General features: G+C 31.3%; 1 protein-coding gene across 1 annotated transcript; it reads left to right on the top strand.

Annotated features, from left to right (window-relative positions):
* Positions 1 to 1,478: 1,478 nt before the first annotated feature.
* On the top strand, positions 1,479 to 19,219 carry LOC118192942 (astacin-like metalloprotease toxin 5). The gene is made up of 6 exons (XM_035363956.2): positions 1,479 to 1,620; positions 3,684 to 3,763; positions 7,143 to 7,230; positions 10,422 to 10,530; positions 13,522 to 13,697; positions 18,922 to 19,219. Exons 1-6 carry the CDS (start codon positions 1,554 to 1,556, stop codon positions 19,143 to 19,145), a joined length of 744 nt encoding a protein of 247 aa, XP_035219847.1. The 5' UTR covers positions 1,479 to 1,553; the 3' UTR covers positions 19,146 to 19,219.
* Positions 19,220 to 19,999: the final 780 nt, after the last annotated feature.

Below are 19,999 nucleotides of genomic sequence, written 5' to 3' on the forward strand. Positions count from 1 at the left end.
TCAGAAATTCGCAGAATATAATAAGCAAAGCATTGACTAAGTTATATACTTTGGCGCAAAATAAAGTTCCATTTACATATAATTTTTCGAAATTCCCTGATTTAAATTAAACTATGCAATAAATAATTTTGATTTTATGTCAGAATTATCAAATAGCGCACACTCGAAGAATTATCAATTAGCGCACACGCGAAGAATTATCAATTAGTACATTGTCACTTTGTCTTAAATTTTTGCAAAGATTTTTTTCCTTCGTGCTGCATCATTATGAATTGATTTGCCAGATTAAAAAAATAGGGTTTTATGGCAAATGTTACTGAATTTTCATATTATATAAATTCACTTTGATTGCACATTTCTCTGTTATGTCAAAGTTAAGCACTAGTATACAATCAGCTTTATACTGAGGTGGCATTTCATAAGTACACTTTTGCAACACATTGTTGCCATAACACTTTGCCACATGTTAGATTTACTCGGTTGACAATTTATTTAGCTTCATCTCTAAGAGGTTAAGGCGTAGCTTTGTAGCAAAAATACATACTAAATTTACTCAACCATGCTGGAGATAAAGCATAATCACCAATCTTACCCAATTAAAAAAAGAAGTCACTTAATTTCACATATAACATATATGAAAAAGTAAACAAGGCATTTTACTGTACTGTTGGAATATGCAAATGTAACTGCTACATAAAAAATTAATGAATATTAAAATCCTTGAGTTATAATTTATCTCAGATCACTATGTTAGTGTTCAAATCGGAACACTGGATTGGGTTATATAAAGTGAGGTAAAGTTTGCAAGGGTTACCTGCTTGGAGAGAGATGCCTTCGTGGAAGACTTTTTGAAGGAACTATCTTATATTCAAGTCACACATGGAGAAAAACACTAAAATTTCTATCCAGTCAATCCGCTCACCGGGTTGTAAACCCGGGTCGAATTATCAGCATTCTGCGGTTTCATCGCTGCGCTGCCGGGGAGTCTGAATCGAAACAAAGTTACGTACTAAGGAAACGACTAACGAAAATGTATTCTTTATTAACGGAACTAAACTCGACAAAACAAAGAAATGTATTTTGAGAATAAAGCAGCTTTTATAAAATACTATATACCGTCCCTATTGAAACCATAGATGAAAGTGAGTAGAAATATTCAGAATCTTATTGTTTCGGATGTAATTCAGTATATTTATTTTATTTGCTTCAGGTTTGATTTAGATATACAAGTTTCATTTTGTTCAATATATGTTTAATTGAAAATGTAACGGAAATATTTAAAATATCTTTATCAAAAATATCATTCTATTAATGAAAATACTCTGTAAAAATGACATAGATATAACGAGAAGTTAATTGAAAAAGGAGGGAGGGGGAAATATTAAATAAAGCTGCTGGGAAAAATCATTCTGCACAGAAATTTTAGCTGCAATTATCTTTAGTGGGAATAACAGCATCTGCGTGTATCTGTTAAAAAAACACTTTATATGTATCACACTTTTGTAGGTTAGATGAGTATGACATAATTTTAAACTCACACTTTGCTTTCAACAATGGCAGCAAGTGGTCTGTTCTCTCTCGCAGTTTTGTGCTTTGCCAGTTACAATGGCTTAGCGCAAGGTAAGTTCAAAATGTACATTTCAATTTTAAATTTATGCTTAATTTTATGTTTCTCTCAAAAGTTTATTTATCAATTTTTTTACGCTTCATGGGCTATTCAATTTTTTATGTTTCCTATATTTTTAATATATGGAATTATTAAAAAATTGCAGTAGGTTCTTTAAAACATTTCTTAAATCCAGGATTTCTGGATAGGAAAATTATAGCTTTCAAATCTAACTTTACGTGTGTAAAAAATCTGTCTTTATTTCTTCACTGGAAATGATACTTTATAAACTGCATTATTGTTATTCAACATCTATAATATAACAACAGATTTTCTGAAAACATTCCATATTTAGACTGTAATAATGAAAGCCAAATTTTTATGTTACAACTCTTATCCAGGCTGCGCTTTCCAACTTTCGCTATTCTTATAGGAGAAGGGAATTCACGTTAAGCAGAATAAAAGATAGTTTGATTCTAATAATGGCCTGCAAGGCTAGGGAAATAATTCTTTCTTTTCGCTTTTATCTTGTTCCATATTCAATCTTGAAAACTGAAGTCAGCTCCAAATATGCAGAAGTATACCACTTCTGCATATTTTCGGCTAGCCGCTTTTTCGGATATTAGAATAATCGAAACAATTATATTGCTATTTTTACAATCGCAAAATGCATCTTTAAGCAGGTAATTGAATTTTAATTTTCTATTTTCAGCTTTTTCAAAAATATATAAATATTGCTAGAATTAAAATGTGCACATCTCCGTGAAGCAAGATATAAAACATAATTTGTTTAATAAAAATGATGCATTTAAATTACTTTTAATTCGCTACTCCGGGATGGAATGAAAGGAGTTGCGTGCGTAACTCCTTTCATTTGAACAAAAATAAGCGAGAACGTTTCAGCTTACAATTCTTTACCAGAATGAGTTTTTAGAATCGCGTTAAATGCAGATGAGAAGTATAAAATAGTTAAATCAAAGTTTCACTGACTTCGAGAGAGAAGCATGCGTTTGCCTTTTGGCTACGTCTGTCTAACTGTTAGTACGCTCGGCCGTATTACATGTCTTTTGATAGCTTTGCTGGTTAGTTTAATATTACGGTCCAGCTAGGTTAGAATTGTGTTAGCTTCGGCTAAGTCTCCTTAGTTAATCATTAGTTAGTTCTTTTTTCTTACATTTTATGTTTAAGCCCAAGTGGAGGCTTTGTTGTACGCCCTGAGAAAGGGACCATCTGTGAATCATCATTTTCAGCAATAAAGGGTAATTAACCCTTGATTTTGTGTTTTTGTTCTTGGACTTAAGCGATTATTCGCTAAGTATTCACTAGGTTCCTCAACACTTAGTTTAGTAGAATAAAAGGGAGGAACGCTACAAGTTTATTAATGTAGGACTTAAAAGTTATTGGCTTGAAACAAATCGCGCAGCCTTTTTCTATTCAATTAAAAATCAGACTAAGACACTTTATGAACAAAAAAAAAAAAAAAAAAAAATCAACTTAATATTCTAAGGCATATTAATAAATAATTTGCATTTCTAATTTGAAATTAATATATGACTTGAAAAGCAAAAGCTATGAAAAAAAAAATAATTTGCATTAAATTAAATTTTAATGCTCAGTTTCCAGTAAGCTTAATTTTTCTTTGCCTAAGAAGAAAGAAAATCGATTCTCATAATTAGAATTCTGTATATCTAGATTCCGGATGATTTGATTTCTGCTGTCCAGTCAATGTACTATATTCGCATATGTGCTTACAGTAATTAAAGAAAATATCTTCATTTGAAGCTAGATACCCATCTTAGATTCTTATGATAATATTCATTTGTAAAATTTTTAATTTATACTTTAGGAGTTTATAACGTATTTCTCCCGTTTTCCCAGTGTGCCTTCGTGGTGTAATGGTTCTGCACGCTGGGCCGTATTCCAGAGGTCCCTGGTTCGATTTCCGGCGAAGGCGGTTGCTCATTTTTCATCTTGCCTCCTTCCAAAAAATACCTAATGTCTCTACAAGTTATAGCTAAAACGTTGTAAACAAATAAAATGTTTTACATGGCAATTTATAGCTTTTTTCAATTTTTAGAAATGATAAACTTGGGTGATTTGCCCATCGAAAATCCAGATTTATTTGGAGGTGATATCCTTGGTGTTGAAGAAAACGAAGTAAGTAATGAAAACAAAAAGTGATTTTATATATTAAAAAGCTGCTAAGTTCATTCCTTTTAATATTCCTCGAACGAGATAAATGAATGAATTTGAATTCTTTTAAGCATTCTTTAAACTACATATTTCGTTACCTGGGTTTAAAAGAATGTAGTATTACACTTAAATTTTCAAATGCGGATCTCAGTGCGCAAAATTTAAATACTTAATAATAAGTTCTTCCATAGTAAAGCTAGCAATTTAATTTTAAAGTATATTTGAAATCCATTTATCGTCAGTTTATGGAATATTTACCTGAAAACGTTAGAAAATGCCAATAATAATAATAAAAAAATCTGTTTCATATGTCAGTTTTTTTACTTTTTTTGGTCTCATGTATATAGAAATAAATATTTAAAAAAGTCTCCATAAAAATCTGATATTTAAATCTCATAAAAAAGATAATGAAATAGAAGAAGAAAATGTCATACAATTTAATGGGAAGAACAGGTTAAATAATTCTCTTTACAAAATTCATGTATAATTTTGTATCATAAATAATAAAAGACTGGAGAGCTCTTGATCAGTGTTGAAATTCTCCCACATCATTCGTTTTTCCATTGACCTTTCGTTATTTGAAAAATGTCTATACTTAATTTTTTTCTCTTCTCATTCTTTAACATTAAAAGAAAGAATCTTCGTGTGTGCAAGCCAGTAGTAACGCAAAATGAAAAGCGCAGGAGTAAGAAATGCTTCCCACAGAGTGTCTAGAGCAGGCTTCTTAAACTTTTTTCAGTCGCGACCACTTCTTATCACTAAGATCGTTTTCGCGACCCCAGGACCCCATAATATTTACGAAAATTTTGTGAAACCACGTAAGCATTGCGCAAATCCGACACACGCGTGAGTGAAACTGTCAATTTTTTCACTTGTACTGTAATATACTATTGCAGTTTTAGGTAATTAATTTCTAATTTTAGGAAATAGAACAATGTGAAAATTTTAAATAAGTAACAAACGAAATGACAGCGTCACACACAAAGCAAGGAAAATGAACGTTTATATCAAAAAAAGAATGCGTCGAAACGTTTTCGTTTTTCTTTGTCTGTACTGTCTTATCTTTGTCTATTTTCAGATACATTGTGTAAAAATTGGTAAGTGTAAAATTATTATAATAAGATAAAAAAATATCAAAAGTGCTAAAATTTTCGGGGACCCCCTGCTGCAGGTCCCGCGACCCACAGTTTAAGAAACTCTGGCCTAGAGGATATCCGTGCACACCATGCTTTCACAGTTCCATTTAAAATTTTCGCATTTAAAACGGAATCGATTTGTAAGGCCTTTTCGCGTGTCTTGACTTAATGATCAATCTTGTGATCACAAATACGGGGCTTTACTTCTTTAGAATAGATCGAAAAATAATCGTTCAGATAAAGCACATTTCGAATCACTAGAAAAATTTATCGAAAATCGATTCTTTCTCCAATCATTACACGAGAGCCAAAAATTTAACAGTTCCACTCTCGAGAGATGTATTTTTTATAATCACTCGGAATTTCCACAGTTTATAAAACTAAATCAATTACTCATCCTCATTTTACGCAGATGCAATAAAATACATTAAATAGGCGATTTCCTAGTACTAAAGTAGATCATTTCATGTTTCACAGATTGCATAATTTTCGGTCGGAAAACATAAAAGGTTTGGGCTGGAAATCGTGATAACTCGGACTTTAACTCTGGTGCTGTGCTACAAAGAGGGATGTTCTCTTCAAACGTATTCAATACTTTTGAAAATTTTGTTACTGCCTGTGCTAAAAATCGATTATTGTGAATCTCTAATAACAGAAAAAAGATTTTTTTCGTAATGTGTGCGTCTCGATGAACGAAGACAGAGAGGCCCATTACTATAAAATTTGGCTGATAGCTTTTCTAAAGGTGGGAGCTCAAATACGACTCCAAAACTTTTTTTTTTCAAAATTTGATTTTAGAATTTTTTATTTAATATTAAAATGATCTTTTAAGGTTTGTTCACGAATATTCTCGAAAATTTATCATCGTACAATCAAGTAATCATCGTACAATTTAAGTTCCCCTGTCATCGGATCGATTACAACTTTTTATTCAAAATACAATTTATTTGGTTTATTTAGTTGTTTTTCAAATAAAATTTATTTGGCTTAATTATAAGAGGCCATTTTTTATCTAAAATAGAGCACTGAGCGTTCATTTATGTATATCACTCATGAATTAAAATTGATACATATTTTTATGTAATTTTGATAGAAATAAATCTGACATTTCTACAAACGTAATACAACTTCAGTAATATAGTTTCGTAGTAGGTATGTAATAAATTATTCTGATAATAATACTGGCAGACTAAGCAACATCATTGAAAATCTAATAATGTTTTTAAAACTAACAAATCCTTTCTGAAAAACGAAACCTGGACTCAGCTATAAAATACATAGGTGCTGAATTAAGGAATTATTTTCACTTGTTTGTGCGAGAAAAGTTTGCATAATTTAACATCCAACTTGCAACTTAAATGTATTGGCATCTAAAACCGTACTGCCGTTTAAAAAGTATGTTTTACACCTGTTATTCAGCTGAAACCTGTGGTTTTGTGAAGTATAATTCGACTTATTCATGTAGCAGCTTTCTCATGCTTAATACTCTATGAGGTACTTCTACCACCTAAAAAGGTGGCATGCCTACCACCTAAGCATGCCTTCGTAGTGTAGTAGTCTGCACCTTGGGTGCGTATTTCAGTGGTCCGTGGTTCGATTTCTGGCGAGGGCGTTGCTCATTTTTCACTCCTCCTGCTTCCAAAAAATACCTAATGTCCCTATAATTCTTATTACGAAAAAGTGCAAGAGCTTTGTTGAAGTTATTTATTTAACTAACATTTTTGTGCTTTTTCATTGCAGATGTATCCCGTCTCATTTTTGTTTACAATCTGGAACTGCATACCTATGTAATATGTATGTGTGTAGTGGATATCATTAGCCCTAAATCCTCCCAAATTTCTTCCAGTTTGAATTGCTGCGTGGTTACGCGCGAAGTAACGTGCGAAACGCTAGTTTAAAAACTGTGATGAATCATTTTTTTCCCTTTCTCGCTCTCTCTTTTTTGCATGAATTTCAATACTTTTTTATTCTCTTTTCTATGTTGTAAAATACTTGCATATATTACTTTATGATTAGTTTCATGGAGTTGAATTTATGATTCAAAAATTAAGACTATATATTGTTTATTTAATGAAGGTTCCTGCTAAAATCCAGGAAAAAAGAATCTATAGGTAAAGTGCAAAGTGCATCATATGAGTGCACAATTTACATACAAAAACCATGTTTAAAACTTGACTGAAATAATGATTTTAAAAATTTCAATTTAGGATCGTAGTGCAGTTGTTAACAGCAAAAACCTATGGCCCGGAGGAATAGTACCATATACAAAGGATCCCGGATTAAAAGCTACAGTGTGTGAGTAAAAGTTTAATCTTTCAAATAAAAATTTTCCAATTAAACAGTCAATCTTAATTAAGTACCACCAATATTTATTTCATAGACTTTATATATTTTTTCATTTGTGACAATGAAATGGGAAACTGAAAATAACGACCTAAATCTGTAAACAAATGAAACATTTTATATAAATATCTGCAGGGTTTTGAATAATCAAATTAAAAAAATAATACCAGAAACCATTCTGTTATTTTGAAACATCTACACGGATAAGTTGGCATTTAGTTGCACGACATATACTAGCCTCCAAGAGCCAAGCTATCAATTCCAGCAAGTTTCAAGTTATGGTCGAAAGCATTTTGTCTCATTCTTCTTAACTTGTTTTAAATTATCTTTGTTCGTTCGCAATCTTGCACTTTTGTGCAGTTGCTTTGAATACAGTCCACTAATATTCGATGACATTACTGTTATGCAATATCACTCAGCATGTGCTCGCAGTTGTTATTTTACAGTGATAATGTAGCTTCTTTTTACAACTTGGAGCCATTATTTTTTGCAATATGTTATTTGTATCCGAACCCAATTTAACAGCGTTTTCTTCAAGATATTTTCAAGTGTATTTAAATGAGAAGGGAAGATCCTGATAGCATGGACACAAGTTTTGCGACTCCGCATCTTACTAAACAGCTCCAAACCACCACAATTTCTATGTATGACTCTTAAAAATTAATTAGCTTTAATCATTAGTATTGCAACCCAGATAGAATAATATTGTTACCAAATTATGAATTAAACCTCGTTAATTTAGTCCCAACATTTTAGATCCTTAATGGATACATCATAGTAAGCTCTAATTGTCTTTATAATTGTTAATATAAATTGTTATATTGTCCAATGAATTTCTTGTCTATGAGTATTTACTTCACTATTGATCTCCACCAGTGGCCGAGTGGTTAAAACCGCTATATACTAGTAGGTCTAACTGGTTTGGATTCGATCCCAGGCAAACGGACTGGCTGCGTGGTTGGTTTTGCGCATTCATTTTACGCACGGATTGTGAATGCGAGCCAGTTTTCCTCAGAAAATCTTTCACAATGGCATCGCTGCTTTTAGGCAGATATCCTTAATGGTGTTGCCGTATTCAAAATAAGCTAATGTACTTCTGCTGAAGCTGCTAAAAAAGCGCCTACTCCCTTAGTGTCTTTAGTCACGTGGGCGTGGGGAGGAGCCTAACCTTGTTTGTCAGCTGATCTTGCATCATTTTATCCGTTTTACAATTGAACTGAGGACTACTTTAGTTTTAGGCAGATGCTCAATGCTCAGTTATTTTCTTAACATAAAAATATTTTCTTTTTAATGGCGGGCACTAGCCATTATAGGCGCTGGCCACTACTAAGGTCGTAAGCGGTGGTCACTTTATAATGGAGGCACCTGAAAGGTGGACTACCGCTGCGTTCTATGAATGGACATACAGTTTATATCTCTTCTCCGGGATTCGAGCCCGGGTCCTTCAGTACCGCAGTCGGAGTTACTAACCACTTCCCCGTCTGGGTGGCGAATAAAAATAACTTTGTTCTATAAGTTTAGCAACTTTGGGGAAATTTTATTTCAGTAATGTTAAACAACATGTGTATATTAATACAAGTATTAATACAAGTTTTGTTTTGTTACCTAAAACTAACATCTGTAATTTCAGTTTTATGCGTACTAAGCTCCCCGCAATTGAAGCTATAGCAGTTTTTCCAATAACATGATAAAAATTTACCTTAAATTCGATCAAATTTAAAAATTAGTGTCAGTTTAAAAGACTTTTTTTTAAAGGTAAATCTTATTTTCGGCTTGAAAATTTGCTTAAATATTTTAGAACCCTCTGTAGAATGACTTACATATGAATATACGAATTTATGTTCGTTGGTTTTAGTTATTATTATTCTTTATTCGCATCTTTCATCCAAGCTCCGTTCGCAAGGATGCCCAGCTGAGTTACAGCCGTTGGTGCTGCTAAAGGTGGCTGCTTTGTGTACTGAATTCTGAACCCTGTGTACCCTAAACCACTTGTAAATTTAACCACGTTTTAATACCATTGTGTTATATATGTACAATAAATACGACTCTGCTATTTGCTTTCCTTCCTGGTGTAACAATCTTAATGCTCAGCAATGCATATTAGCTTTTTGAGCAATAATTTTGGAAAACGAATCCAGAAGGTATTTCGTATCAACGTAGTACAACAGATGAATGCTAAAATTAAGTAAAAATTTACGGATTAAATTTTTTATTTAAAATAGCTTATTTCTCCCACCTTTCTAGCGTGCCTTCGTGGTGTAGTGGTTCTGCACGCTGAGTCGGTAATCCAGAGGTCCGTGGTTCGATTGCCGGGAAAGGCGTTTGCTCAGTTTTCATGAATCCGGCTTCCTAAAAAAATACCTAATGTTTCTACAGTGGCGCCCGAACTAAAAGGGTGTTGGATGATGATTCTCCTCACCCAGGATTTGGCGATTGGGTTCCCTAAAAAACCCCAGTCGCCCTTTAAAAGGGGGAAGTATATAAGATATTTCTCCCGCCTTCCTAACGTGCCTTCGTGGTGTAGTAGTTCTGCACGCTGGGCCGGTATCCAAGAGTTCCGTGGTTCGATTTCCGGCGAAGGCGTTTGCTCATTTCTCATGACTCATTCTTCCTAAAAAATACCTAATGTCTCTACAAGCTTAGTACAATAAGTAGTACGTCAAGTTGTAAAAAATCTTTTACTGTATAAGATAAGAGACCTGTGTCTCATCATCGTTGACATGGATAGTTTTATTCAGAGTTTACTCTAAACTAAGGCTCCTTTTTTATCTAATAATTAAAGAGAATTACCTGCTGTATTTTTCTCGCAGTTTCTTTGCTTCATATTGTGGTGCATATCCTGGTTATAAGACATCACTTCTTTGTAACCAGTTTATCTCTTAAGTTTGTGTTTTTTAAATTAATTTTCGTGTCTTAATTATATGATATTGCTTCATATATTACAAATAGGTAGTTACGAGTTCATAATTATTAAATTAAAAGTTTAAAAAAAAAAGAAATCTATTTACAAAGACTAAATTCAATACTTATACTTTTCATCTGAGAATACAAACATTTATAAATAACTTTAGATTTTTTCTGTATTTGAAACTTTCATTTGAGAATTTGTATTTGATTTTTAAATATATGCTTTTGTATTTCAGTTGATTTTATCCTGCAACAAGCCTTCGATGAGTACAAAAAGAAAACATGCATACATTTTGTTCCCAGAACAACAGAAAAGGACTACATTAGAATATTTCCTGGACAAGGGTGAGAAAAGCCTCTAATTTTTAATACATCGGTCTTAAACTATGTAGAATTTAAATTTAATCATCACCTTGATTTACTATTGCATCACTACTCAACCGATAAAAAAGAAACAAAAATTGTAAATAATTTTACAAAGTTAAATTAACACGTGACGCCGTAGGTATTGATGTTACGTCTACGGCATCACATAGTAATTTTACATTACTGCCACTTAGTACTGCTCTTGATTTTAAAATATTTTAAAGTGTCATCTATCTAAAGAAATCTGCAAAATAAAGTGCAATTTGTTTTACAGTGCAAACTTAATAACGCATGCTACTGTGATACATGTATTGTATTATTCCTAATTTTCAGATGGTGTAAAGTCTCATTTTCATGCTTAACTTTAATGAATGGATTTCTAGATATCATGCATGTATATATATATGTATATATACTACAATTTGATGTTTTATTTTCTTTTCATATTCCAATCAAATTAATTGAAATGAATTAATTTATTCAGTTTTTCTATTTTTTTCCGGATTTTAGGCGTATATTTTCCGAATTTTAGGCTTTATAATCTTTATTTTTATTACAATTTTTATTCCCTTTTGTATTTTAGGTGATAAAGCATTTTTATATAGTTTTTCATTTTGCCCTAATTTATTTGTAAACTTTCTTGCATTAATTATTATTTTAAATTCTTTCTTATTTTAGCTAATTGCTTCTAAATTTATTCGTTTCCTAAAATTTTGTCTTGAAATGGTTTTGTTTTACAATAGTAAAGTAGTTTTACAATAGTTACCTTTGATTTGTAGAGCTTTTTTAACGACTGCGCCTTTTTTGGTTCGAAATTAATTTTTTTATTTGTATTTAGCGCCTACGTTTTGATTTATTCAATGGTTGTTCTGATTTCTTACTCTAGAATTCTTCTGATAATTTTCAATTTTTATTTTAGTATCACGTCGGAATAGATTATATCTTAACGGCTAATTAAAATTAATTAAAATAAATTAAGAATTTTAAAATTTCACTTTATTGCACATTTAAAGGTTTTTAGTTTAATATTTTTTTGTTAAATTAATTTTAATTTTACAACTTTTTTTTTAATTATTATGTTAAGGTTTCGCAATCATCCAGATATAATTCAGAAATGTGGCTGGGTTGAAAATTTTCCGGCTGCTCAATGAAAGACCAAAGAATTTTCAACAACATTTTAATGATAATTTTATTATGTTGCATTAAATTTTTTGTTTATATTTTGATATGCGTACATCCGATTAGATGGTTGACCCTTTTCTTGATTTAATAGGAATTTAGTTATTATCTCTTGATTATTTGATTTAAATTCGCAGTACTTTTAATAATTTATTAATTTAATTTGAAATTTCTAAACTTTTGTTTCTTAAGAATTATGTGAAAGGGATTCATTTAAAAATGATGTGTTTAGAGCAAATTATTACATGCGAGTATTATTTTTAGGATGGAAAGGGAAAATAACCAAACTGAAATAGAGAGTTAATGGACTATTGCAAATTAAAATTAAAATTTTGATTTAAATAGTTTTTAATCTCACATATATATCTGCAAGATAAAAAATAAATAAGACAAAATGCTAATCATATTTTATTTTGCTATTTTTTTATTACTATTAGTTTATTTTACTATTTTTTATTTTACTATTTTTTATTTTACTAATTTTTTATTTACAATGCTTTCCTTTCTTTTTTTATTTTATCTTCATTTAAATTTTTGTATGTAATGTTAAATTTATTCTTAAATATATTTCCAGTAGCAGGAGTCAAAATGTATTCTTATTATTCTTCAAATTTTTTCCATTGATACATCTATGAATGTTTGAAGGATTGCATGTTTGTTATAAAATAGTTTTCTTATTATTCTTATTATTACTCCTATTTTCTTATTACTCTTCAAGTTTTTTCAATTGATACATCTGTGTCTTTCTGAAGTATTCCATGTTTCTTATACAAATAATTTTCTCAAGAACAAGTATATTACGAGTGCATAAATAAATGAGTCAAAACTCACAAATACATGGTAATTATTAATTTTTAAAGCAGCTATGTTATGCGTAATTTGATAAGCGTAAACACAAATGTTGTTTTCCATACTACAATTTTGTGGCAAAATTAAAAATTTAAATTAGCATAAAACTCTTTTTTTTTCATGATAATTGTACTTTCAGGTGACATTCAGCAGTCTATTCAAACAGAAATATTAGAAATGTTTAGTAATATTATAAAATTCCTGTTTGAATCGTATTTTGAATAGTTTTTATTTTTATCGTATTTTGAATGGTTTCATTTTTATATGATTTTCATTCTGATAAGCAAATATAAATTAAATTCACAGGAAGATATAATAAATTAAACTAAATGCTGCTTTTCTACTAATAAGACTTACTTAATACTCATACTTAGGTGATCTATAGATCACCTAAGTATGAGCTCCTAGTAAAATGTATGTAATTTTGATATTTCTATGCAATACTGCGGCAAATAAGACAAAAGATTCTAGAATTTTTACAGAACAAGTAATAGATATCTATGAATGCATTTTTTTAACTATAAGAACATTAAATTTCAATCTCTTACTTTACTTGTAATAAAGATTGTGACATTATTTTAATTAATTTTCTTCATTTTGAGTTTTTACCGTAATAACACTTCTTAATTGTAGATTTCTTTTATAAATAATTACGGAACTGGGTTCAATAACAGCTGCACTGGAATGCGAATTCTCTTATTAATTTCTTATATTTTATTTCTTATTTGGGAAGATTACTAATATCTTTGTTGAGGAAGCAATTAAATGAGAATAATCTATCTCAGTAACAAAATAGATCTAATTATTGATTAATTAATGGGTGGTCAGGATAATGAGCAAGTACAGCAAATTGCTAGTCTGCGCAGAGCATTATTCTTAAAGCGAAATTAAAAAAGAGGAATAATAATAATCTTTAAAATAATGGCACCATTTCTTTGATAGATGTTATTCTCATGCTGGTAAAACAGGAAATCAACAACCAGTATCTTTAGGCCAAGGATGTGGATGGTATGGAACTGTTATCCATGAGCTCGGACATGCAATTGGATTCTACCATGAGCAGAACAGATCGGATAGAGATGACTGGTTGATCATCTACTGGGAAAATGTGAAAGAAGGTGAAAATTGTTATTTCTGCATTTCTGAAAAACACAAGCTTTTAAAATATTTTCGTTTTTTTCATTAGGAAGCTTTTTGAGATACGCAGTTATTCTTTATAAATTTCTTTCGGTAATGTAGGATAATAATAGCATATGTTAATCAGTATAAATAAGATAAATAGTGAAATAAGTAGACATTCATTATGAAACATGGTAGTAAGGATCTAATCAAAATGAAAAAGTAAAATTCTATCTTCCATTTGCGAATCGTCCTCAAAGTTTTGAAAAGTTTGAAGTTTTGGTATTTTTTATTAGTTTTTTATACTAAACTCACTACTATGAAATGCTATAGATCTAATGGTAAGTTTAGGACATGAGGAACACACACAATAAAGAAAAATTTCAAATTACTTATTGTTCACGCAAAAAGCCTCAAAACACAATTTTTTGTGAAAATAGCAATATTTCGTAATTTTTGCTACAAACCGTTTTAAACGGTGACTGTAATTATGAAATATTACGTAGAACCAGCGGGAAGTGCTTCGTGAATGTTTGATCTTGAAACGCATAATGTGTCTTCGGCTTGAACGATGGTGTCATCCACCATAATGAAATGCACGTTGAGAGAATACTTCAATGGGCTATATGTTTCTTATACTTCAATAAACTGCAGTTTCATCACATCTTTCACCACTTTGATGGTATTACCACATAGCCTAAATTCTTCAATGAACCGATCGGGAATAAACTCGCTGGCTGTTTAAAACTTCAATAGGTTAGCTTTGAATGTATTGAATGCTCCATTCCTCAGGTTGGCTGAAAACTGATGAGCAAGGATAAATTATACGTACTTGAAATTCCTGTTTGACATTTCTGACATTTCTACTTTCTGCTTCTGTCAGATACTATAATAGAAGATTTAGCAGCTCTTGATCCTAGTGCGCTTTGACATTCCAGATGGCTGACGACAGCAAATCGAGTTCCCAGAATATATGTGAGCATCGAAAAACCTACTGATGAAATTAGACAGTATTACATTTTTTTTGAATTGTTACATGCCTCTCTAGTTCAAAATCAAGATAAGCAAAAATTTCGCAGAAGTCCAAAAGTAGTTCTTGAAACCATCAGAACATCACGATGCCTAACTCGAAATTTACTGCAAGTCATTAATTCGGTAATTCAGGGGAATGCTTTTTTTGCTCATTCCGAAAATATGATTCTTGCAAACATTGTGGATAAAAGGAGACTTATCAGGGAAATACGGCTGCGTGGATTAACTATCACTTTTCAAGGAAAAAACTATTCGAAGTTATGTCACTCCAGAACTCAACTTCGAAACAACAAACTGTGTAAACATGATTTGAAGGGATAGTAATAATATTTATCTTCTTCCGTTGTAAATAAATATTACAGATAAGGACATTAAAGACCTTTTAAAAACTGGCACATCACTATAACTGAATTTTCGAAGCTTTCCTCGTCATACCAAAGCTGTATAACGGTATGTCAAACTTGTGTTAACTTTAAACAGCTAACTTTAAAGTGCACAGTTTTGAATAACAAAATTAAAAATCATAAACATTTTCATAAACATAGCTTACTAAAAATGTAAAAATAAAATTACCAAAAATTGTAAAATATTGGTATTTTCACAAAAAAAAATTGCGTTTATGAGCTTTCTCCTGAAATACTTAGTAATATGAAATTAAGGTTTTTGAATTCTTTCGTGTTCCTCATGCCTCAAATTTACATCAGGAAAAATTGTATTTTGATGGTGTGAGTTTAGTAATTATAAAGAAACTGAAGAAAAACAGCAAAATTTCTCTAATTTTTTAAATTTTAAATGCAATTCATGAACAGAAGATATATTTTTATGATAAAACGTTTTTTCATTTTACAAAGCTAGGCGATAGACAAGTTTAACGTGCTATTTCGATACGCTCTTTTACACAGTTAATCTTCATATTATTAACAATATAGAAGGTTCTTGTGGCAGCTGCTCCTATTTCTGTAACAAAGTAGTTCTCAGCTTTCAGCTGATTCTCAGACATGTTGCGAATTTCAGCTGTTCTTCCTAGTTCATCCTAGTTCTACTCAATCTGTTTCAAGTCTGGAGATCTGGCTGGTGCACTCATCTGTCAAATATCCTTCCTTTAAATATATCTTTTACCGCAACTGAACAATTTGTGAATGAGCTGTGTTGTTCCATAGAAGGGAATGACAGCAAACTATCCCCCTGAAAAGCATATTTATAGAATCTAAGCTATTCTTCCATAACTCTCAACAGTAAGGGAGCCTTTGTCACACTTATGGAGTTGTGTACTTAACCCAAATTGATGCCTTCTCAGACTGTGTTCTGTTTGTAAACGAGTGAGTGGTAAGCAATCAGAGCGCCTTCTGGCAGACCCTCATCCTTTATTAAGCCTTCAGGAATTAATAACCTTTGAAAGTAAAGGTTTATCGGTAGAAAAGTGCTCACGAGAGAGCTGTGTATCTGTATTATAGCTCCAGAACTTGGTTGAAAATACTAAATATTATTGGTTTTGTAGCTATTTGAATTCATTGTCTAGACATTTTGGATATGGACTCGGTTCCCTAAGACTGTTTTCACAAATCACAGACGACACTAGGCGTTAAATAGGCAAGACTAGTCGCATCTCCACTTCCATTCTATCACAATTCTTAACCTCATTCCATCTTCTAAATATTGTTAGTTACATATTATAAAGCACTGATTAAGACATTTAATAATATTGTACAACAAACATTATGATTGCCGCCGATATATTAAAAATAAACTAAAAGAGGAATAAGAAATGATTGCTTTTTACACTCACCGCAATGTCTTCACTGCCTACACATTAAAATTAAAATTACCAGGAGAAATGTTTTTAACCTTTTTTACAAACTCTATTGAATTTTTTATGGTGTAAATGTTATTGTCTAATAGAGTGGAAAATCTAGAAACTAAATATTTAGCTAAAGGATACGAGGCAGTACCTAAATTTGATACAATAGGGCGGAAAGGAATACCACTTTTATGAATTTTGGGAAGAGCATATAATCTGGCACAATTTACTCATGGTTTCTTTTGATGTAAAATCATTATTCACCAATGTCCCAGTGGAGGGTGCATTAAGATGTCTAGAAACCAGACTTCGCGAATTTCATTTCTCTTGCATCGAAATTGATGAGCTAATTTCTCTCGCTCAACTCTGTTTGAAACAAACACATTTTGTTTTCCAAAATAAATATTACAAGCAAACTGAGGGATTAGCCATGGGAAGCCCCCTCAGTCCCATCCAGGCTGATATCTACATGCATTATTATGAATCAAAATTGTTTGAAACTTTAAACTTCCCGGCATGGTTCCGCTACGTAGACGATACTTTTACCCTGTTTGAAGGTAATAAAGATGATTTAAATAAAGTTCTTTCAACAATGAATTCTATTGATCCTGCTATTCAGTTCACTTTTGAACTTGAGACTTGCAATTCTCTTCCGTTTCTCGACATTCTGGTCACACGTAACACATCCAACTTCAGTACTACAGTTTACCGTAAACCTTCATCGGTTTGCCTTCCACCACACTTTAAATCATGTCATCCGACTAAACAAAAGTTAGCTTCATTTTATTCCTATGTTTTCCGTGCTCTTCAAGTTTGCTCCTCCAAACTAGCCCTTGATGAAGAACTAAATTATTTAAAAGCAATAGCTATTGACAGGGGCTTTTCACCCAACATTATTAATCAAGCAGTTAAAAAATTCTCATCTCAACACACTAAAAGCCACACTCTTATTTTAGGAGATTATAAAAATTCTGTTGTCATTCCCTTCTTTCCATCAATTAGCTATAAAGTTGCACATATTTTGCAGAAATTTAACTTTCGGGTTGTTTATTCTCCCATCAATAAAATTCCAACTTCTATACTCAAGGACCCCATTCCGGATATGAATTCCTGGGGTATTTATAGGATTCCTTGCCAGTGTGGTTTAATTTACATTGGCCAAACTAAGAGAGCCTTAAAATTTCGCGTCAAAGAACATGAGGCATATGTTAGAAAAAAGGAAACACAGAAGTCTTCTGTTTCTCAACATTGTTGGTCCGAAAATCACACTTTCAATTTTTCTGCTGCCAAAATTATTCAAAAAAATCTTCCATTGGAGAACTGGATTTTCTAGAGGCATTTCACATTCATAAAAATCTTTCTGTTCTAGTTAACGATCCTAATTCCAATCCAAATTTGCCTTCGGCTTTTAGAGAAATTATGTTTTAGTTCTGGTTTCGCCAACAGATGGCGCCACTTGCTTATTCTTGTCCAGGCTTTCTTATCTAATCATTATTTCCTATCTTGTTCATTTGCGGTTTTGCAGCTGAAGATGATGGTTCGGTAAAACCATCGAAACTAGTCCTGTGAAAATTTTGTAGGTATAACGCTGATTTTTGTTGTTTGACTTCTGAGTAAATGGGATTTTGTTAATTAGCTTGAATATATAATAAGATATTGATGGGTAAGTTAATCCAGGAAAGGAGATATATATATTCAATGTCAAATAATATATCGATTAAAAATATAATATTTTTAATGTATATAAACAAACGAACCAAAGCCAAAACAATAGTCAATAAAATAGACCGAATATAAAAAAGAATACAGTTTACAGAATATAATCCATTTCAAGTATACATTACTCAATAAACTAGACCGAATATAAAAAAATACAAATTACAGATTATAATCCACTTCAAGTATACAGAAAAAGAAAACATTTTCAAAAGCAAGGAGAGGTGGCATGAAAGACAGATGTCCGCATTCTGGCGTGAAAAAAAATTATCTCATTTGATTAAAAAAAATCCATTCATATTTTAAGATTAATGGAAGAAATCAAATTTAACTTTGCTTTAAAACAGCAGCTAAACACGTTAGTTACTGTTAGTTTGCAATCAATAATATCCAAATAAAACACTATGGCTGCTAACTTATCCAAACAAGCAAGCTTTTAACTGAATAATGCTTGGCTAAATTTCTTGCAGTATTTCATTTTTTCTCATTCTCGAACATGAAAATAAAAATTACTGCAAAATTAAACCAAAATTAAAATTTGTGTTTCTGCTAGTAATTTCAGAATGCATATCAGAAAAACTGCTTTTCTTTGAATAAAAAAAAAAAAAAAATGCATGAAACTCTTAGTAAAGATGATAGGAATTTTTTATTTCTTACAATTTCCTTTGTCTATACAGGAATGGAGGATCAATTCTTCAAACTGAAACCACATCAGAACCAACTATTGACTCCTTTCGACTACGATTCTATCATGTTATACGGCTCCTACACTTTCTCTAAAGACCGGAAGAATCTGAAGACGATGGTAGGCAAAGATGGTAGATTTTTGGTAGAAGTTGTTGCCAAAGGAGGACTCAGCAAAAGTGACGTGATAAGGATAAAAAAACTATATAAATGCTGAATTCAAGAACTTTGCATTATAGTTTTTTATTCTTAACAAAAGAATACTTTAATAAAGTTATTACTTTGAAATAATTCAGTTGTAATTTATTTATTTCAACTGAATTCTAAATTTCCTCTTTTTTACTTTTCACATATAACATGTTTAAATGATAATGTGAAAATACTAATTTTTTTTGTTAACTTATTTTTGATTTTAGCATTTCTCTGTTATCTGTTATTTATATTCGTAGGTTTTATCGAACTCACATTGAAGAAACTTAAGTAAATAGTTTATACAACTTTCACGTGCTGCTTTAGTTCCCTTATATAATGTAGAAAATCTGAACACACAATATAGGAATTTATATTAAATAAACTACGAACATAATTAAATTTTATTGCAGTGAAAGAGATAAACTTAATATTTTGTGTGCGTATTTCCCCAATGCTCATCTTTGCTAATACTGCAGATATCTATGCATCATTGGAAGGACATACTTGGGCATAATCTTGGAAAATTGATTGATGCAACGGTTGAATATAAAAGATGATTATTACTTCGTTGAGCAAAATAGTTGTAAAACTCCCTACCGAGTGACAAAGTCTGATTATTTTCAAGAATATTTCAGTCAAATTTTGTCGCAAAATGTGAAAATATGTCAATCAAAACCTTTCCCTAAGGTGGGCAGGTTGCACATGATAACAAAAGGCGCGGCCATTACATCCGTGACACCGATCCAGATGCTGTGGTCGATTGTAATATTAAACTGACTAATAAGTGTGCAGTATGAAACGATTCATCATGAATGTCCATTGTATCGCCAAAAATGACGACATTATGCATTTATAAAATATGTAAAAAATTTTAACTTA

This window comes from Stegodyphus dumicola, chromosome 8, assembly GCF_044657685.1.
Source record: "Stegodyphus dumicola isolate Sdum_Otavi_A_Nest chromosome 8, ASM4465768v1".
Lineage (NCBI taxonomy): Eukaryota > Metazoa > Arthropoda > Arachnida > Araneae > Eresidae > Stegodyphus > Stegodyphus dumicola.